Source organism: Coturnix japonica, chromosome 1 (genome assembly GCF_054131305.1).
Source record: "Coturnix japonica strain WE chromosome 1, WE-NBRP24, whole genome shotgun sequence".
Lineage (NCBI taxonomy): Eukaryota > Metazoa > Chordata > Aves > Galliformes > Phasianidae > Coturnix > Coturnix japonica.
Window position 1 is genome coordinate 83,658,315 of NC_140663.1, and position 21,378 is coordinate 83,679,692.

Below are 21,378 nucleotides of genomic sequence, written 5' to 3' on the forward strand. Positions count from 1 at the left end.
GCGGAGAACAACACCGGGGCCGCTTCCTCCCCACCGACCGACGACGGCCATGAGGGGCGGCCCCGAGCAACAGTTCTCCCCTCTCCCCCCTCGCGGGGCCCCGGCCGCGGCGGGAGGGGCGGCAAGAGCGGGAGGGGAAACTTGGCGGCCGGGCCCAGCCGCCAAGGGAAGGGGGGGATGAGGGGGAAGAGAGGGACCCGGGAGCCGCCCCGCCGCGCCCTTACCCAGGTAGTGGCGCCGCAGCAGGCCGGGCTCCTCCAGCCCCAGGCTCCGCTTCCTCACGTCCCACAGCAGGTGGGGGCAGCGGCCCCGGGACATGGCCGCCGGCCGAGCCGCGAGATCACCATGGAAACCGGCGCCCGCCTCGCGCCGCGGCACCGACCGGCACCGAGCGAGAGAACGGCGAAGCCGCCCAGACAGCGAGACACGGCCCAGCGGGCGGGGGAGGCGACACGCCCCGCCCACAAGGAGCCCCGCCCCACGGAGCAACGCCCACGGGAACGGGGGGAGGAGCGGGGCGAGGGGCGGCGCTCCGACATGGCCCACCTCTCGCGAGAGCTGCGAGCGCCGCCTCGTGCTGGGGCAGAGGTGATGGGTGACGGAAGGACACAGAGTGAATCACAGCATGACCTGGGTTGGAAGGGACCTCAAGGATCACATAGTTCCAACCCCCCTGCCTGGCAGGGCCACCAAACATACACCTTTACTACATCAGGTTGCCCAGGGCCCCGTCCAACCTGGTCTTGAACACCTCCAAGGACGGGGCATCCACAACCTCCCTGGGCAGCCTGTTCCAGGGCCTAGTGACGCGATGAACCGAGCGCTGAAGCCACGAGGAAGCCATCTTAGGTATCATCTCATAGTGTCATATGTGCGGGTTGGAAGGGACCTTAGAGATCATCGAGTCCAACCCCCGGGATTCGAGCCCCTGTGTAGCAGAGCGGCACTTCTACCACTTGCGCCACAGGGGGATTCGAACACGGGCCCCGCTGTTGCAAAGCGGCGTCATTAACCACTGCGCCACCGGGTCTAGGCGCGCGGCCGCGGGCTGGGATTATCCCGTGTCGGCCATATTGCTTGGCAGCGCGAACCTTCCCAAAGCACGCCGGGAGCTCCGCGCACAGCGCCGGCCCCGCTCTCCTCGCCAGGCGGCCCCAGCCAATCGCGGCTCGCGGGCTCCTCCTCATTGCCCCGCCCCCTATCCGAGCCACCAATGAGCGTGCGAGATTTCCACGCTCCTCCTCCCGGCTCGAAGCCGGTGGTGTGGGTGTGGCGCTGCGGAAGGACGGTGGGTCGCGCTGTGACCGGGCGACGCTGACACGGCGGTGTTGGCCGGGGGTCTGCGAGGTGTGCCAACATGGCGGCCGCCGCCACGGGGCTGCGCGCCTCGTATCACCGCCTGCTCGACCGCATCGAGATGATACTGCCGCCGCGGTTCCGGCCCTTCTACAACCACCCGGCCGGTAACGGATTTGGGCGGGGGATTTGGGGGGCTTTGGACGTGGGGTGAAGCCGCTTGGGGCGGGTTCTGCTCGGCGAGGGGTCGGTGCTGGTACCGAGCTGCTCTTGAGGGAAGCGTGTCCCTCCGGCAGTGCTGTTTGCCGTGCTAACAGGCCGCGCAACGGGCGATAAAGCGGCGGAATCCTATAGGCCGGTATTGGTTCCCGTGCGCCTCATCCTTGACTCTTCACCCAGCTGGGATGCGGACTTTGGTGCTCGGGAGGTTGCTCCATCCTATAGCGGTGACCTCCTGGAACTGCCGCCTTCCAGATCTGCGTGCTAAATCCATTAGGGTGATGTAAACATGTTAACGTTCATGTCGGTGTGTGTATATATCACATACAACCCATAAATAGCCAGCAGTCCCATGGAACGGTGGCACTGGTGAGAAAAGCCACAGAACAAGCAGGTATCAAACCCAGGCCTCTGCTGCTCGGTTTCAGCCCCGAACACTGTGCTCAGAAGCCTGAGCAATAGATGTCACTGTGACTGCAAACAAGTAGGTTACCAATAAAAGGCTGACATTGTATCTCCTGGCGTTGCTGATCTAATTTGGGAACGACACCGTGTTGCTATCGTGAAATTATAAATGGCTTGCAGCAAGGGAAGAACCAACAATGCTTGCTTCTTTCCCAGCACAAAGAAAGCTTCCAGGAAAATGCCAGCCCTGAAAAGCTGTTTGTTTGGCTGGCACCGCACAACTCAGCTGCTGGAGGGCAGTGAAGGACTTGGGACATGGCATGTCAACTGCTGTATTGCAGGGAGCACAGCTCTTAGCCACTCAAACCTGGGCTGGGCTTGTACTCGGCCTCCTTTGGCCTCCTGGGTTCCTTTGGCCTCCTGGGTTCCTTTGGCCTGGCTAAACAGCCCCCCAGGACAAACACTTCTTACACTTAGTATAAAGTAAACTTCTATTTGCACACACAGCGTTCAAATTAGCATGTCCTGCTTCTGAGGGGCTGCTGTCTAATTTGTCCTTGAAAAACCCTGTGTGTCAGAGTCTGGGAAGAACCTGCCGTGGCTGGGGAGTTCTCCTTGCTGGAACATCTCTAAGGAGGGTGTTCTGCATGCAGCATTTAACAGCCCTCTCTTATAACCAGCTTGACATCGTACCTTGTCCTCAGCTGTTTCTTACTTTGTCACTAGTTTTAAATTACCAAATCACTACCAAATCTGCATCATGGAGGAAAAATAGTTATAGGGAGAAACATTCTAAAGGTGAAAAGTAATCCAGAAGTTACTAGCTGCTGCCTGAAACTTGATCGCTGTCACAAGCAGTGTGTGTCTTAGAGCTTTATGCAAAGCTGCCAAGCTAGTTTTTGTTGCATTTTGTGTTGCAGTCATTTTATGGGGCTTAGCTGGCGTTAAGGTGGCTGAACAACTGATATTTGTAACAGTAAGTGTTATCCCTCGTGTTACAATTTTCTTGTGGCTAGTTGTTTCAAGTCATGGCTTTAAGCATGAGGGTGCTTAAAACAGGCTGTATTGATAGTTCCTGTAAGGCTGTGTAGTTAGTTAAATATTAACACACATAACAAACAAGCAACCAGTGTCCTGGTGTTTGTTGTTTGTAGTTTAAAACTTTGACTCATAATACGTAACATATTACAGTGGAAAGTTGGCTTTGTCTCACATGTTACCTGCTTAGCAATGCTTCAGACTTCATGTGTTCTGACAGGATTGGATACAGTGCCCTGACTGTACCCCAGTGTGGTGGGAGGACATTTTGGATCCTGCTCTTTCTTTAAAAACTTGGAGCCCTATTCCTAGATTAACGATGTCTGGCACAGCTGACAGCCTGCATAGTGCAGGTGTAGCGTTACAGTACTTTGTTTTAACCAACCGCTATTTCTGTGCCACTGTATATGTAGTTGAGGGAGAGATGTTTTTGCAGGTCTCACTCTGTTGGTTTTTCTTCTTTCTGTATCCTTGTAATCTTTGTTCGACTATTGGCAAAATATTGAGGTGGGAGGTTAAAGACCTGCCTACTCAGAGGTGTTTATTAGAGGTCCATGAGAACACGCTGCTACTTGTTTGCAATTTGTACTCTCTCTTTAAGCATCTAATGCTGCTGTGTAGGATGTCTTTTATAGCGTGAAGAAATGGGTTGTGATTTGGAAAGGGAGCAGCGTCTGACTTGTTACAGTGCCAATAAGAAAATATTTCATGGTTATAGTTTACAGGATTCATAGACTCATAGAATGGCCTGGGTTGAAAAGGACCACAATGATCATCCAGTTTCAACCCCCTGCTATGTGCAGGATCACCAACCACCAGACCAGGCTGCCAGAGCCACATCCAGCCTGGCCTTGAATGCCTGCAGGGATGGGGCACCCACAGCCTCCTTGGGCAACCTGTTCCAGTGCGTCACCACCCTCTGTGTGAAAAACTTCCTTCTAATATCTAATCTAAACCTCCCCTGTCACAGTTTAAAGCCATCCCCCCTTGTCCCATCACTGTCTACCCTTGTAAACAGCCGCTCCCCCTCCTGTTTATGTGCTCCTTTCAAGTATTGGAAGGAAATTAGTTTTCAGTTTTAGATTCAGTTTACAAAGATTTCAAATTCTCATTCTGTTCTTTCAGTAATAGTGCTAATCTTCATACAGAAACTGTTTTCATTCTTCCTGGCCTGATCTGAGTATTTTTATTATAAATATGTCTTGCAGTAAGTACGCTTGTGTGCTTGAAAGTAGGAATACCAATCTTTCTTCCTCATCTGTTGCAAAAATAGGTGGGCTGGTTATGCAATGGAAGTTGATGCACAGAATTAATGAAATATGAGCATTAGGTGGCAAAGCACAATAGATGCACAGTTACACAATATCACTGCAATTCCCTATATTAAAAATAAATAACTAAATAAAAAATCTACACACAAAACCAAACAAAAAGGACTACAAACAATAACAAATCATCAAGATCTCAGACCTTACTGTGAGCATTAAAACAGCCACATTTCACTGAGTAACTGAACTTTTCTCCCCCTTCTTTCAGGTCCCAAGACAGTCTTCTTCTGGGCACCTATTATGAAATGGGTAAGTCTGAGATGCCAACTTATGTCTGTTCATTTGAGGGCAATCTGCGGCAACTCATTGAGCAAGCAATAGTTCCCAGCAGGTAAGTGAGCATTCAGAAAGGTTTGATGGCAAAGCTCTGATTTTTAGTCGATGGGGAGGGAAAAAAAAAGCCTCATCCTTGTCATAATTTGTGCAAATTAAGTAAATAATAAAATAGCTTGAAATACCTGTTTGATAACAAGCATTGATACAATCTCCTATTCCGATTGCCAAGTGGTTCATAAATCTGCTGTTGTGAGCAGCACATCTTAAGGGCCACAGGGAACACATGATGCTGTGCACTGTAGGTTTCCTTCTCTGTCAGTGTAGATGGGTGCTGCACTATCTGGGGTTCACCTCTGCCTTTTGCTGGGGCTCTCCCAGGCAATGTGTCCCTGAGCCTCAGCAACTCTTCTGAGCAGGTTACTGTCTGCTGCTCTATCATAAGAGCTAATACATGGATAGTTGTTTGTTTGTTTGTTTGTTTTGCGAAGATGCAGGAAGGTCTATCTGTCCTCCCAGTGAAATTCTTCACTGGGAAGTTCTTCATTGGGAAGATGAAATGGTTTTTCTGCTACACTGCAAGGGCAAGTTGACTTGCAGGTACCCAAATGGACTGAAAATCTGTACCTCTGTGACACCATTGCAGCAAAACCGGTCCCATAAATGAGGCAGCATGCAGGAGTCTCTACCCTGACAAACTGATTTCTTGAGTGGAGCCCAAAGTAGCCCTTAGTGGCAGTCATCGAGTTAAGAGCACTAAGGTTTTTGTCTTCAGTTATTTTGGTTAACTTCTGTAGTAGAACAACAAATTGTGTTTCCAGTAGAGGGCAATAACAACAAAGTAAATCAAGCAGCATATTTGCTAGAAACATTCTCAAGGAAGTCAGTCAAGCCATTTGTCACTGCAGTAGGGAATTTTCTGCTTTTACTTAAATTATATTAAAATAATAATAATAAAATCACTTTTACCTCCTTGGATGAAGCTGAAAGAGGACAACACATGTGCCTCTTTACTAACTAAGCTTTAGGAAGAAGGGTCTTTCTATTTGGACAAGATTCTACTTGCTGCATGAAAACCAATTTGTTTTTAAGAGCAGCTGTGCCTGAATTAACCTTGTACTTAAACTAATGAGAAGTTGCCTGGGATTTCACTGCAAGCTAATCACAACCCCCATAACTCTGTTATTTCCTCCTAGAAGTGTACGGGGTCTCCAAGAGTAATTACTCAGCTCGTACATCACCCACGTAGCGCACACAGCATGGACACTGAGATATATGGCATCTTCCCCTTCTGAACTATTTGATCTGTCAGGTCTTGGTACTGGATTGACTCAATTTCTTTTTGCAGGGTTTGGTATGTGCTGGAATGGCTGATATGACCAGACCTGCAGAAAAGCTCAGCACAGCACAGTCTGCAGTGTTAATGGCCACAGGTAAAGCCAGTGGTACTCTATGCTTGTATGCAACACCCTCTCTACAATTGTATCCGCTCTATTCTGTATTCTGTCTGCACTAAGTCAGTGTGCACACTCAGTGTGCTAGCTCTCACTGTTACATGGTAATTCTAGGACATGCTTATACTTGGTATTCAATCTGTGAGAGTTCTGTGATTACATAATAGTTTTATACAAGTGTCTTAATTTGGAATTGTCCAGAGCATATTTTTTTTTGAGTTAGGATATGAATTTGATCCCTCTAGTTACAAATGATACCCTTCGTTCCAGGAAATAAAGCACTTCTGCTTCGTTCAGGTCAAGACATTTTGAAATCAGTCCAGAATACGGTGGCTTTTTTAGAATGGATTTGAAGGGATTAAACAATGCTAGATGGAAAGAATTTCCATGTGCTGCAAGAGCTTGGAAGCAATGGTATACAGAGCAGTGCACTGCTGTCTGCCATGAGTTTTCATACTGCCAAAACCAATATTCCATATTCAAGCGTCACCCTTGACAAAATTTGGTAGAAGAACTAGTGGCAGCTGAAGCTGAGAACCAACACTACAGCTGCCACCTTTTTCCTTCTATGGACTTAATTTTGCTATCTGGCTTAATGCGATGTGCTTTGCGTGATATGTTCTGTGATCTCCACATGGGCACAGCAAACTGGATATACTGCAGCAAAATGTCACTACCCTGCAACCGTGCCAGGGTATTAAGGTTTAGACTGCTGTAGAGTACAGAGGATCTTTATTTGATACTAGGACTATGATTAATGTGATTGTCTGGTTATGTCATTGTGGGAAAATGAAGTGCATACCTGTATCTCGCTGGTATTTGCTGTGCTTCTAACTGAGAAACAGATGATGATAAGAAAAACAGTTGTCCAACATGAAGTTGTAAGGCTGATGTAGTTAAACTAGCCCACTCTTCTGTCCCCGGATTGAGGGGATGTCTGAATATTTTAATGACAAAGATGTAATGTCTCCTAACTTGCCCTTTCATTCAACAGGCCTTATTTGGTCAAGGTACTCTCTAGTTATTATTCCTAAAAACTGGAGCCTGTTTGCAGTGAACTTCTTTGTTGGCTGTGCTGGTGGCTCCCAACTCTTCCGAATATGGAGGTATGTATTAAGGGGGGCTATCTGCACGCTGTAATTAAGCACTCACACCAACTAATCTTCATCATGAAATCAGAAATTTCACCAGCTTTCAGTGTCAGTACAACAGCCAAAGGGAAATCAACAATTAATTGAACATTACACATTGCTACATTTTTACTTTTCCAGATGGATAGCAGGGAAGCTTCTACATGTTTTCCTTACAGCTAGAGCTCTTTTAAAGGAATGATCTCTGTAAGCTGTAGTTTCTGAATTTAAGGCATTCTTCAAAAGCTGTAGGCCTGTCTGACAAAAAGCCTACGCCATTTCATATGCTTTGTGCTTCTGTCAGCTTTCACTGTTGAATCCGATCAGTTCCAGTTGGATCCAAGGGTCCTAAAGCACAGCAATGTATTTCTTGAGGGGATCATTTGATCCCTTATTAAGTACTGGACAGAAATAATGCAAACTTAGCAACTAACTGGAAGCTTTTTACATGAACTGAACTACCCTATCCTGAGTTTCTACCTGAGTTCTCTGTAGTTTTAAACCTTCTTTACAGAACAGATTGTTACAAAGATGCTGTAACCGGAGCTCTAGCCTTAGTCTCTGCTTTTCTTTCCAACAGGTACAAGCAGGAGCTGAAAGCAAAACAACAAGAGTAGCTACTGCAAAAAGATGCCTGACTCCACAGGTCAAATCGAGCAACGCACAAACCTTTCCCCACGGGACCCAGCTTCACTAATTTTCACATTTTTGTCCTCTTAAGAAACTGAAAGAGGAAATTTGAAAATCTAGAGAACATGCGTTTTCTAAGTGCAAATAACAAAGTATCTCCACACGTTTAAATAAAACGAGACCTTTTAAACTTAAGTAAAATTGTATGTCTTGTGTCAGAGAACTTACATTGTCTCTTTAAAAGAAACCAATTGTGGATTGTGCTTTCAATTATTTGTTGGGCCTCACCTCTGACTGCTAAGCGGAGCCTGGTGTGACGTGGGACTGGGACTGGGACTGTCAGCCAGAAGCCCAGACAGGTACCACTCCCACATGGCAAGGGTGGAGATGGGAGGAAACTGCCTGTGTTTAACAACAGCTGCAGCACCTTGCTGAGGCACTGAAATCTTTGCGTTTCTCACCCCACATGTAAACTGTCCAGCACAGAGCAGTATTACTGCAGGACAGCATTTTCTCTCCTTAAAAGACGTGTGCCTGATACTGCACCAGATACCCTTCTCCAGATGCTGTCCTACCTCTGAAAGCTCTCTCTCTCCCAGTTGGATTCTGCTGGGGATGTGTGCTGTAACCTCAAGCATTTTCTCTTGCATATCTTTGTTCTAGCTGAATTCATGTAGGGTATCACCTCAGTGAACTCTCCAGCTGCGTGTGTTTGCTGAGCTGATAAGAGTGGGATGACTGAAAAATCCTGCAGGAAGAAAGGTGGTATATTTCAGCCCCCCTCCCTTCCCAGTTCACAACAAGATGAGACTCATCCAACAAACCAGAAATGGGTGGGGAAATAAGTGTATTAAAATATTCACAAGATTACAACAGAAAACATGAAAGTCCATTCAAGAAAAAATATCCATGATAACTTTCCAGATGAGTCTGTAAAAGCAAAAGCACTAACCGTTGATATACAGGATCTTCACATAGTCAGGCCATGCAATGCATATCTAGCTCCCTCACACAGATTATACACCTGTCTTACAGGTGTTTGTTCTCCCACGTACCTCTGAGATGGAGGTTTATGAAAAGTATCCAGTCTATATTCCCAGTTATATTTACCACACAAAAAGAGCTGCCATTGTAGGGAGACAGAAAAGATTGCACAGCACACTGATCTCAAGAGGCATTGAACTTGTGTTTTAGAGTGCAAAAACACCTTTAAGTGAAAGGGTTTAGTAGCTTTAGGGCAATGAAGAGCAGGGAAAGAAGCCTTGGAAAAGTACAAGTACTGAGCATCATTATATGATTTCGTAGTTTGTTACCTAAATATTAGCACCACAGGGCTATGGCCACAGCCCAGAAGTCTTACCCACCTTCTCAGGTTTGACAGTTTTAAAAGGAACGTAATTCCATCACCTGCTGTACATAAGAAGAGTTTGTATTAGAAGTCCTTGGTAGGTAAGTTATTAATGTAAAAATCCAAGACAAAATTTTGAATCAGCCTGAAAGTGTTTTGGTCATAAATCAAATGGCCTGCATTTTACCTCAATGAATCCATTCTACAGCAACGCAGCTTATAAGCCACATATATACATTCACTGCAGTTACCAGATGGTTACCTAAGCAGTTCTCATGGGTTTAAAAAAGCTGATAACTTATTTCCAGCTCATTTTCTCACAACCTGAAACAGCACCAAAGCTTCAAAAAAAAAAAACAAAAAAACAACAAAAAAAAACAACCAAACAAACCAAAATCATACAGGTCTCCAGCTATCATCGTGTAGTTAAATATAGGGACATATATGCCAACTTGTAGTGGTTCTTCAATGAACACGTTTAATGTGCTCATTAAAATGCAATTTAGTGCCATCTAATGAACACACTGATAATATCCTGCACAGAACAACTGCTGAAGACAAAAAAGGCAATGGAGATTTGATGTACTGAGTATAGCTGCTGATTTTCTTACGTCAATCTAATTACACCTAATACCATTCAAAACTTATTTCTGCTAATCAGTAATAAAGAAGAATATATCTACTGCTAGTAGAGGCAGAACTCTTCATTTTGCAATTCTGTTCAGAAGAGGGGATGACAAAGATGAGTGATGCCGTTCATATTCCTGCCTCTATGGGATGCAAGCCAGCTCAGCAGCCAGAGCCCAAGCTGGCACTCCCAAACTGTGTTCCTATAATGCGTATAAGGTCACTTTTAAGTGTAAAAGCTTACTTTTTTCCCCCTCACAGCAGAGAATTCATTGTAAATCTTTTACATCATGCAGACCTTCCCCAGATCCATCACCTATGAGTGCTCGCTCACCTAACAGTCATTTGCTATTGCCTCAAGAATCTTTTCAGTTCTTCAGCTTTCTTTTCAAAGAAAGTCTTTTCAAAGCAGACAGAACTAAAAAGAGCTAGCAGCGGTATGGGCACTGGTTAAGGACAATACACTTCATTTTCCTAAAAGTATGTGCTGTTATTTTCCACCTGCAAAACAGCATTGAAGAATTAAGAAAATAGTAGTAGAGAACACCTGATTGAACTTCTGGTCACCATAACATCACAGTCTGATGACTCTGTCTGACTTCAATCTCTGCTTGCTACCCATCAAGGAAATTAGAAGTCATCTGTCACTTGAGACTTTACTAAGTAAACCAACTAAACATCAGCTCCTCTCATCAGCACAGGCTATCATATCCAAATAAACAAGCTAACACAACCTGAGTGACCAAAAGTTCACAATAGTTTTGTCTCATGCTGCCTCAAGTTCACAGTATCACAGAATGGCTTGGGTTAGAAGGGAGCTTAAAAACTACCCAGTTCCAACTGTTTGCCATGGGCAGGGCTGCATCCACCAGCTCAGGCTGCCCAAGGCCCATCCAACCCAGCCTTGAGCTTCTCTAGAGATGGGGCACCACAGCTTCTCTTGGCAGCCTGTGCCAGTGCCTCACTGCCCTCTGAGTAAAGAATTTCCTCCTAGCATCTAACCTAAATTTCACCTCGTTCTGGAAAGTCTCCAGAACTTACAGTACTCAAAAGGAGCTTCCAGTACTTAAAAAGGAACTTATAGCCAGGAGATAGATCGACTTTTTACATGGGCAGGGCAAGGAGGAATGGTTTTAGACTAAAAGAGGGAAAATATAGATTAGACGTTAAGAGGAAAATCTTTACTCAGAGGGTAGTAAAGCACTGGACCAGGCAGCTCAAAGAAGCTGTCCATCACACTTGAGACTGATTCCTACTATTCCTATGGGGAAGAGTTTGTTTCTTTCCTAAAAAAAAGTTCAGCATTAAAAAACAAAACAAAACAAAACAAAATAAAACAAAACTTCAATATGCCTTCGTACGAAGGCTGCATGAATCCTTGCAATGACACTTCTCCATATAAGCGATACGAACTATATGAACTGTACCTAAAGAAAACCGATGAAATCATACGTTTCCTATAGTTAGCAACAGAAATAGCAGGATTGTGCTCAGATTCTTCAGTAGATCCCAGCAGAAAAACAATCAAACAACAACAACAAAAAAAAAGCCCCACAAAAACAAATAAGGACTTAAGAGCAAAAGGCAGACAGTCCTATTTTCTTGTAGCACCAAGTGTTTGATCATTAAATTCATCACATTTCTCCCTTTTACTTGAAAATGTCTAGGGAGAAAGGTGGTAATGCACAGCAATAAGCACAGGCAGATTAAAACAAAGGTTCTCCATCAACTAAGCTTCTGTTTCTTGCTAAGTGTAAAACAAATATTTGGAAGAAACAGCCCAGTTGATAGGGAAAGCAGCAGCAGGATTCACTGCGACTTTAGCAACATTTCGAACAAAAGCAAGTGTCGTTAAGCAACCAGTCAAGCATGATCCTGATGAAAGAATATAAATTCTGCTTACAAGACCAAATGAGAACATCTACCTCACGGGAGAAGGCAGCTTTTGTAGTCATAACCTGACCAAGAAAATATGAATACCCTGTGAAAGTTACCTTTTTTGTATTCACCTCAAAGACAGAGAAAGAAATTAGACCTTATAAACAAAAAAAAAAATCTCCAGATTGATCTAGAATCTTCAGGCATCTTCCAGTTTCTCCATTGATACAATAAAAATATTCTTAAAATGTGATGTGAGTTTGCACTTTCTCATCTTACAAGATACAAAAAGAATATTGGCAATTTATACGCAGAATTCTTAGCGCATTTCAACATGCAACATTGGTCTCACTTCTCTACGATTAAATAGACTATTTACACACAATACATATATATCTTTCCCTCTGTATGCACATGCATTGGTCCTAGCCTAGGCATCAAAGGCCACATGTGAGTTCTCTGGGTCAAATTTTGTTTAAGTAATTCCAGTCTGAATGAGTGTTTTGCTATAGACAGGTTAGGATCGTATCTCAGTTCTTCCGAATATCAGCATAGACCACAGACTCTGACTTGTTAATCTTGTCACTGTGCTGTCCTCCGGAGTGATCTAACTGCGCGTAAATGACTGGGCCCTGCAAAGAGAATAAAAAACACAATCAGAATTGTTCAGAATAGGTCACATTGTCCCTCTCTTATGCAGGGGCCACAGCAAGACCACACAGCTTTTATGACTGTTAGCGACACTCTGAAGCAAGTGGAATGAGCCCTCGCCTATAAATGAGTCTCCAGTCTGCCACCCTGCTCATACCAGGAGCGTGCCAAACATTTCCTCCCTTTAATATTGACAAGGCTGCCCACTTTCTCACAAAAAAGCTAAATCTAGAATCATTTGTTCTGAAAAGCCGTAATTTTAAGATGTTGTAGAGAGAAGAAATATACTTGGCTTAGTCAGATACACGCCAGATTTAATATCTTACAGGAGAAACTATGCTGCAGATGTACCACTAGATAACCGAGTGTACTTAATGTACTGCCATGTCCTGTAAATCTCAGCACAGCTGTACCACTCAGATAACTAAGGACAGAACAAGCCTGCAGCCACCTTAGGACACCACAGTCACTGGCCAAGCAAATGATGGGATCAAGGTTTACACAGCAGCGAGCCAGTAAACACTAAAATGGTTCAGTAATGCAAAATTCTTACCTCACTTTCAAACCAACCCAGCTCAGAGTTTTAAAAAAAGAACTGAATCCTTGGTCAGTTTAGCCATCAAGGTTCCCCTTTACTACAAACCAACCCAAGGCATGGCACAGACACACAAACAAGAGAACTACTTAAGAGCATCATTCCAGAAGGGCATAAAATATTAGAAAGCATCCAAAGGAAGGCTCTGAAGATGGGGCAGGGTCTGCAGGGCCGGGTTTATGAGGAGCTGCTGAGGTCCCCTGGTTAGTTCAGTGCAGAGCAGAAGAGCTGAAGGGAGGCCTGATGGCAGCCGCAGCTCCTCACAGGGAGAGGAGGGCAGTGCTGAGCTCTGCTTTGTTTGACGGCAACAGGGCCTGACGGAACAACATGGAGCTGTCAGAGCAGGGGACAACTGGGGGTTAGGGACAGGTGCTGCACCAGAGGTTGATGGGCATGGAACAGCTGCCCAGGGCAGTGGGCATGGCCCCAAGTGCTGGACTTCAAGAAGCATCTGGATAACATCCTTGGACACAGGGTTTGAATTTTGGGTGGTGCTGTGTGGAGTCCAGAGCTGGAGTTGATGATCCCTGTGGGTCCCTTCCGGCTTGGGATATCCAGTGATCCTACATTTTCACACATTCACATCAGGTATGCTCTGTACCTTCTCGTGCAAGCCTGTTCAGTATGACCCAGCACTGACAGTTATTGCCAGGCTTTCCCTACAAAAGACTGCAACACAGCCACACACCTTTGTTCTATTTGCTGGAGTGAGACATTAAATTACCATCTTTCAGCAGAGCATACAAATACACCAGCCCATTCCTAAATCACCACATCCTTCAAAACACAGTCGCAGGAATGAATGCAAGCTGAAGATGAGCCAAAGACGGGACTAGGACTAGGACTGGCCTGGGATGCCTGACAAGGTAAAGATGGAAGCTTTATGGAAAGCTCTGACCTGCAGCTCCCATTCTGCATGCCACAACTGAAATAAACACAGAGCAGAAGGCTGTGACCACCTACCAGGTGATCTAAGTGGAGAGATCACACAGAAATATTACCCACACAGGAGAGGAAGGGACTGCTTTGTTGGGCAGAGGGAAGAGAGTAATAATTACAAGGATGGTTCTTTCTGTTTGATTGAGGGTCTTCTGGTTATTTTTGCCTCAAAATGATTTCATTAATTTAACTCCATTTCTGTTCCCCTTAGTTTGAAGAGAGAAGATTTCACAGGTATTTCTCCCGCTCACCACTCTCCAATTCTATTCATCTTCCAAAGCAATTAGGGGTCAAAGATGAGAAGATACCTTCTCTTCAGAAAACAAAATCCTTGAAGGACCATAGGTACACTTTTGCACAGCTGCTTTCCTTCTAACACAATGGTAAAGCATGCACCTGCTAAATGCCTTCAGAAGCAATGGAAAGCCAAGCTGCCTTCCTTCTAGGAAAAGCACTTCCCAAGTTACAAAGAAAAATATTAGAGGGAGGGGAAGAAGGAAGAACATTTGTAAGCAGATATAAAATGCTGAATATAAGTAAAAGATTAAATAAATGATATTAGAAAAAGATATGGATGCCTTAGGAAAGATGAAATTTAGATTGTGGTTAGAAAAATGTGTTTTTTTTATCAGCTCTCTTGGCTCTCATGTTGTTCTGGTCTCTGAAACTATATTTGGATTACATTATTAACTCCAACTAAAGCTTGGTGTCTACAGAAATGTTAAGGAAAAATGAGCCTAAAGTTTGTTTGTAAGCACTTTAGGAATTCTCACCTGCCTGAAGCAATAGTTCAAGGAGATGGTAAATTACACTCTATGCACTTTGTACGAGTTCAAAACAATCTACAGCTGCATAAAGTACTCAGTACGACATCCCAAGTTTGCCCAAAAAATCCTGATGGGTCAGTTTTCTACCACAGGAGTTCCCTTTGGATCAGTTATCTTATCACCACTATTATTTTATGCCAGGTTAAATAAAATTATCCTGCTGCAAGCAGAATGTCAGATGATGATGAAGAGGCTGACTGGTGTGGTCACACAATCCAAATCAAGCTATTGTCTAGATATATTTACCATCACCTAAACAAATGGAATATTAACAAAAACAGAAAAGAAGGAGCAAGGATTTATTACAATGCTCCGCCTATTTGATTTGTTGCCTGCTGATTTTCTACTCTAATCCAGATTCTCTCCCATGTCTACTCGGTAGCACCTCACTGCAGCTGAAAAGCAACCAGTTTTACCAGCATACTTCAGAAACTATTGCAACGTGCTTCTGGAGCTCCATCAGGGAGAAGCTAACATGATGCTTTCACCTTTCATTCCACCAGAAAACACCTCCCTAACATAGAGAGAAGAAAAAAAAGTTCAGTTACAAAAAATGGGCAATCCTTGCTAGCAAAATGCAAGGGCTGATGATCACTAGCAAAGGACACTAAGTATGCAGGGAAATCTATGGACACCACCTTGGAGTTAGCATGTCTTCAGACGACATATGTCTGCTTTTGAGTTTGCTTGCTTCAACCTAGATTACTAGCTCAACAAGAACATCCATCCAAAAAATACATTTAGTTCCTGTCCTCACCAGAAGTGCTTTCCCACCTCATCCAAATAATGGTCATGTTAGAGTATGAGTCACTGCAGAAGATGGCACAGCAAAGAAACACTATACATAAATCTGACAGGACAGAACATACCTACTGAGAAGGAAGAAACGGTGAAAACAAGTGGAATTGAGTCAACCAAATGAACATTAACAGAACAAGACAAGTTTTATCTAGATTTTAAAGGCAGGCTCTTATTAACCACTCCAGACAAAATCTGAAACATTTTATTACTTGATTATATTGCCTTCAAGTTCAGATATTAACTGTTCTCTAAAGTCACTATGTCTGCATAACAAAAAAAAGCTTCTCAAAGTCCACACACTTCTGCAAAATGACATTAAGAAAATGTCCCTTATGGACTTAAAATCACTCAGGATCCATAGCTCATTGGAAAATTGCTGAACATACACAACAGGTAAGAAACAGCTTGCAAATAAGAAAATCCTGTAAAGAGATGATCATATACTGCAATGAATTCCTGTTTGATGCATGCCCTCTCCCCTCTGACTGCTTTCTCATGGGATGTTTAGTCTGAGTAAGAGCCACCTTCTTTCCTTCAAAATCAGCAGGAACACAGAAAAAACAGTGTTCACCAACATCAGCAAGAACAAGACAAAGTTTCATAATTTTCAGACCACAAAAGGCAGGTGACTTAGCAGAAAAGAAGTCTCAGCAGCAAAAGCCAACTTCAGACTGATCAATTCTGGTGAGCGTTTGGTTTATTTTCATGTAAAGGAAGAAGTACATGCCACTTAGAGCACTTCAGAGCAATGAGAGATTAAGTAAAACTCCTTCCCAGCACAATCTTAGAGCAGATTAGGCAGTTCTGATGGGTATTACGTATCTAGTAGTCAGTGTTATCTCTATACTAAACAGCTACCTGCTACCAACTCCTCATCTTCTTCAGGATCTCACAGTTGCGCTTACCAGCTGTGTATGCTAACACAGGAGATAAGAACCATCTTCTTCATACATTAGTACACAAAGGGCAAAAAACCTACCTTAACTAGTATCAAAATGCTACTCTTTCGATTGCACATCTTCAAGAGAAGAGTTCACTGGTCCCAGCTTACTGCCCATCTGTCACCCAGACCAGATACCCCCCACCCTCCTCACCTTAAAGGACAGCGCCTAACTCATATATCCCACCCTGCCTTTGGCTTTTCCCTACCATCTCCCCAACACTCCAGGAGGATCCTGCTTCAGAAGGCAGCAGGAAGCAGTTTACCTGGTGTGATCTGGCGGGTACGCTGTTTACCAGACCCTCTGTGTCGGAGGGCGACTTCTGCGGAGCTTGCTTAACTGGTGACATCAAGCTCTCAGATGTACCGCAGCTGACGAGGTGGCAGAGCAGAGTTTGCACGACAATGTTCAAGAGGCACAAACAAACAAAAGAAAGAACAAAAAAAAACACAAACGAGTGATGGCAAGATGAAAATGGCAGACTACGCCAAAGTAAAAGTGAACATAATGGAATCTGTAATAAACACATACAATTCTCCATCTCTCCCTAGTTATTTCTCTGTCCTTTCTCCTACTCTCACTGGTGAGCAACATGAAGAGACAACTACTAACACTGGACAACAGTTCCTCCAAAACTCTTGCTCCCTAGATATTCTCATCCAAGCCAGCGAGTCTAAAGCTTTATGCCTCTCATACCTATATGTTTTCTTCATATAGGTTTCAGACTCAGTTGGTGACAAACAACTGCTGTCTTCTAACTATCAACTAAATAGCCCCAGTTAAGAAGCAAGCATGATACCATTGCCACAGTAAAAGTGAAGAGTGGTGCAAGAGCCACCAGCTCTCCATACCACCCAATGTACTCCCTGCCAAACTCCACATTAGTTCCTTTGCTTTTCTTTGGGCAGTGGTTCCAAAATAATTCTGCCCACTCACAAGAGTCAGTAGTTCTTGGAGTGATTACTTTAAGTTATAAGTCACATGTATGCTACGTGCCCAGATACGGCTACTTGAATATCTAAACTAGCAAATCTTGTTTGAAAACTCAGAAAACTGTCTTTTGGTAAGAACTAACACCTCTGAAACAAGGTTGCTAGTTTCCACTTGGTGCTTGCTTCTTCTCATTCACTTAGAGCAGGACTGAAAAGAAGACAAGCCAATTTCAGCCAGAGAAATGAATATAACAGAAATAAGTATATGAGCCTTCAAAGTTAAGCTCAGTAGCTTCTGGATAATGCAGTACTGCATTTCTAATGCTAGTTCTATCTTCTGTTACCCATCCACTCAAGAAAGAAAACTGTCTGCCTCCCTGATTGCAGACACATGAGCTTCCTTTGCTACCACAACCCTCTTGGTATCCTTTCCTCACAATCTTTGTAGGAAGACAGTGTACAGAGCGAGTACAGAAACAAACAAATGAGGACTGTGACATTAAGCAGAACACTTCTTCACAGGGCAATTGTACTTTACCCTTTGGTAAGTCTAACTATAGAAGATTCAGCTCTGCAAACATGCAGCAGTAAAAAACGGAAAGGGAGAAGGAAAGGCAGAAGGAAAGGGAGAGGGAGAGGGAGAAATAAGGGGGAGGGGGAGGGGGAGGGGGAAGGGAAGGGAAGGGGGAAGGGAAGGGGGTAGGGAAGGGGGAAGGGAAAGGGGAAGGGAAGGGGGAAGGGAAGGGGGAAGGGAAGGAGGATGGGAAGGGGGAAGGGAAGGGGGAAGGGAAGGGGGATGGGAAGGGAAGGGAAGGGAAGGGAAGGGAAGGGAAGGGAAGGGAAGGGAAGGGAAGGGAAGGGAAGGGAAGGGAAGGGAAGGGAAGGGAAGGGAAGGGAAGGGAAGGGAAGGGAAGGGAAGGGAAGGGAAGGGAAGGGAAGGGAAGGGGAGGACTGCAACCTCAGTCACCAGAGCAAGGGGTTTCTACTCTATCTGAGAGACAGAACAGCTCTTCTGTGACCAAGATGACATGACCACAAATTGTTTGCTTTATTCACAAAATTCCTAAGATCCACACTATCTAAAACTTATAATTTCTTTTTATGCAGCTCATGCATACAGGTCACTACAACTGTTAAGTTTTCAAGTGGCAGAGCTCTGAGCCACAAGGACACTTAACAGGGAATATGTTTTTATCCTGACACAGAAAGGACTTTCTTTTGCTTTAGTCAATGCACCAGCAAGTTCACTACGAGAAGAGATGGAGGGACACCGTTTGAGAGAAGAAGCAATCCCACCCCAGCTAGACATAAGACAATGAAACCCAAGCATCCAGTGAAATGCATCATCCCTTTGCCAACAGATTCCAGCACAAATTACAGTGAAGTTATGTGAGCACAGAGCTAGCTGGTTAGTCAGCAAAAGAAGAGGAATGTGTACACATACACACAGGTATTAACAGCAACCACCAACTTGATTAGTTACCATGGTGTCTAGTGGGACTGGAAGAGAAGACCCAGCCCTGTTACATTCCCAATCTGGCGTCTATATCAGGATCTCTGTAAGGAGAGGAAGATAAGCAGGATCCGATCCCAGCACACCAAGGCAGAAAGGAAAAATAAAAACAAACAAACAAAAAAAAAAAAAAACAAAAAAAAAAACAACACCAAAGTCAGATCATGAACGGAAACTGTGGCCATGCAGTGCCCCAGCCCACCTCAGTTCAAGGCAGAGTTGTTATCTAAGAGTAAGTGCATCTCACCACTACCACCACTCACTAGGTTAGTGTCATGGAGAAGAAAGTCTGTAAGTTTGAAGGGGGTCACACAGCATTTGATTTCTCTTAGCATGTCATGCAGAGCTAGCATGGTCACCAAAAGCAGTATTTAATCTTCAGAGATTACTTTCCCAGTAGAGCAGTTAAATCTACTACAGGAAATTACAGCACATAAACTACTTCTCCAGGCTCAGCTCCAGTACGTATCCTTCAGCAGGAGGACACTGAACAGCAGGTCACTCAGAAGCAAAGCATAAGGACCATCTCATGTGCACTTTTGGTGCATGACACTCCTCAGTTTTCAAGGGAAGGACACATGCAGAAAGTGGAAAGCAGACTTTCCACACAATTTTGAGCACATACCACTGCCTTCACTGCACTCAGCTTTACCAATGGGAAAAGCCAACTCACTTTCTCTAAGCTCTCCAACGGAGAGAAGGACAAGGTAAAGCTCAATTTAGAAATCTCCATGAGTTTATTTTTTGAGCTGTTTTCTTCCACCCTCTACAAGCAACCAAAAGAACCTGCAGAAAGCAGGAATATTCGTTGGGGAAAGAACAGAAAAAAAATTATTAAATGTGATTTCACTTCTAAAATTAAAGAAGTAACTTTCATCCTTTCTTAGAGAAATAACCAGCTAGTTAGAGAGGAGAAAGGAGAAAAGGTTTCCCCCCACCACCACCAAGCTTCATCACCACAGGACTCAAATCTACTTTTATCAGGTGTTGCTCTCTCATCCCCACCTCAAAAGATCTGTGCTTTATTTTGGAGATATTCTAACACACACAAAAAAACTTTTCAGGGTTGGCAACAGTCAACTAGAAACAGTGAATGAGAATGGATTTGAAGTGGCTACTCTTTCCTTACTTACTAGAGTGGTGATTAATGTAATTTTGGCAAGTGAACTCCAGGCTCAGGAGTCAAACACTGGAAACTGAAACATTCAGTCTCAGTCTCAAGAGATTGTTTCTTAAAATTGCATGTGTGGCACTTTTCCTTTGGGATAGGGGAGGGTAGAGGGATGAGGGGCTATGGAAGGGAAGGGGAACAAAACAGCTAAGGGATCTCCAATTAAGTGTTCACAGGGCATAAAGGCTTGTGGCAGGGGATCAACGGTAACATTTAGTGATTTTCAAGTGTAACTCATGGTCAGTAGGTCTTTTCAAGCACAGCAATAAAGATAAACATTATAGACAGATGATCAATCTAACACATGGCCTTACCCTACCTCTAGCCATGGTTGCCAAGACCTGGCTGACCCAACTCCTACCCCCCCTCTAAGCCCTCCCTCTGATCCTACTGCTGTTCCTCACATCATTCAGAGGTGAGGAGGGAGATCTCTTACCCAGAGTAACGTTTTTTAGAGTTGTTCTTTCTCATAACAAGACACACGACAATAGAGATGAGCAGTGTGAGACCTGCAACCGTACCGATGACTATCCCTGCCACCATGGCAATGGGGAACGCAGGCAGGCTGTCTGGGGAGAGAAGGGAGAAAACATTCAACTCTTCTGCATTCCCTGAATAACAGAAGTGCAAATGACACATGTTCTTGACCTTGGATTCTTTTACAGCAGAAGCACTAATGTCATACCCAGGAATTAAAACATGCGACCTAAATGATAGCAATAGCAGGCAGCTAGCAGAATAATGTATGAACACATCAGACACCAAGAGCATTCTTTAAGTTACCATCCTTCAGAAGAGACTTTATACCAAGAATTTTTTACATGTGAAGGAACACAAGTGATAATGACAATAATCCTATCTTACTTTGTACTTGAGAAAAAAAAGTTATGTTCATCTGGTAACTCCCAGTAAGGTCAACAGGAAAAGGCAGGCATACTTGAAAGCACTTTGCACATCGCTCACTAATCAACTAAGAGTGCTGAATGCTGGGTGTTCTCTGGGTAGCATGCAGCAGACAGCCCAATTACTACCCACCATCACTCTAAGAGCATATATACATGCTTCTGGTGTCTCAAATACATCTCTGTACACATTTATAGAGTCATTCTTCCCCTTCTTAAGTCAGGTTCATTGAAAGTTACTAGCAGTATGCTTACAGGAACACAGTATTGCTTTACTCACGTTTTCCCCAGTACAATTTGGGGGAAGGGGAGGCCAAGAAAGAGCAGACAGAAATAAAAGCCAATCAGAGAATAAGTATAGAAGATTTACAAGAGAAAGAATACACAAAGCACCATTATATCTTTTTTCATTTGCAAACAACATTCTCCCTCTCATCTTGTTTAATGCAACGAACATCTTTGACTGGAAGCTTTCTTTTG

The 21,378-nt window shown here is 44.2% G+C and overlaps 3 protein-coding genes across 23 annotated transcripts in view; 1 reads left to right on the top strand and 2 right to left on the bottom strand.

Moving 5' to 3' along the window:
* The window catches only part of DCAF6 (DDB1 and CUL4 associated factor 6), a 66,395-nt gene extending 65,930 nt beyond the window's left edge, over positions 1-465 (bottom strand). For all 20 annotated transcript variants that reach the window (XM_015879080.3, XM_015879070.3, XM_085526481.1 and 17 more), the window contains exon 1: positions 225-465. In XM_015879080.3, the coding sequence (XP_015734566.1) occupies positions 225-318 (94 nt within the window). In that variant the 5' untranslated portion in view covers positions 319-465. The remainder of the gene's footprint in view (positions 1-224) is intronic.
* An 825-nt stretch (positions 466-1,290) lies between these two features.
* On the top strand, positions 1,291-7,968 carry MPC2 (mitochondrial pyruvate carrier 2). The gene is made up of 5 exons (XM_015879131.2): positions 1,291-1,463; positions 4,495-4,535; positions 5,908-5,992; positions 7,008-7,119; positions 7,724-7,968. The coding sequence occupies exons 1-5, from the start codon at positions 1,358-1,360 to the stop codon at positions 7,758-7,760; spliced, it is 381 nt and encodes a 126-aa protein (XP_015734617.2). The 5' UTR covers positions 1,291-1,357; the 3' UTR covers positions 7,761-7,968.
* Positions 7,969-12,081: 4,113 nt separating this feature from the next.
* Positions 12,082-21,378, bottom strand: part of MPZL1 (myelin protein zero like 1) — a 31,096-nt gene continuing 21,799 nt past the window's right edge. Inside the window, exons 4-6 of one of the 2 annotated variants that reach the window (XM_085526576.1) lie at positions 20,433-20,565; positions 18,796-18,869; positions 12,082-12,258 (exon numbers count right to left, since the gene is read on the bottom strand). In XM_085526576.1, coding sequence (XP_085382702.1) covers positions 18,836-18,869; positions 20,433-20,565 — 167 coding nt within the window. In that variant the 3' untranslated portion in view covers positions 12,082-12,258; positions 18,796-18,835. Of the gene's footprint in view, positions 12,259-16,667; positions 16,752-18,795; positions 18,870-20,432; positions 20,566-21,378 lie in introns of those variants that run through there. The other variant, XM_085526581.1, reaches the window with a different exon arrangement.

What these genes read in the sequence shown, in the direction of transcription:
- MPC2 (XM_015879131.2), top strand. Translation starts at nt 1,358, where the DNA reads ATGGCGGCCGCCGCCACGGGGCTGCGCGCCTCGTATCACCGCCTGCTC. An exon ending in GGGCACCTATTATGAAATGG is followed by an intron (nt 4,536 to 5,907) that starts GTAAGTCTGAGA and finishes TTCTTTTTGCAG; the next exon opens with GGTTTGGTATGTGCTGGAAT. An exon ending in CAACTCTTCCGAATATGGAG is followed by an intron (nt 7,120 to 7,723) that starts GTATGTATTAAG and finishes TCTTTCCAACAG; the next exon opens with GTACAAGCAGGAGCTGAAAG.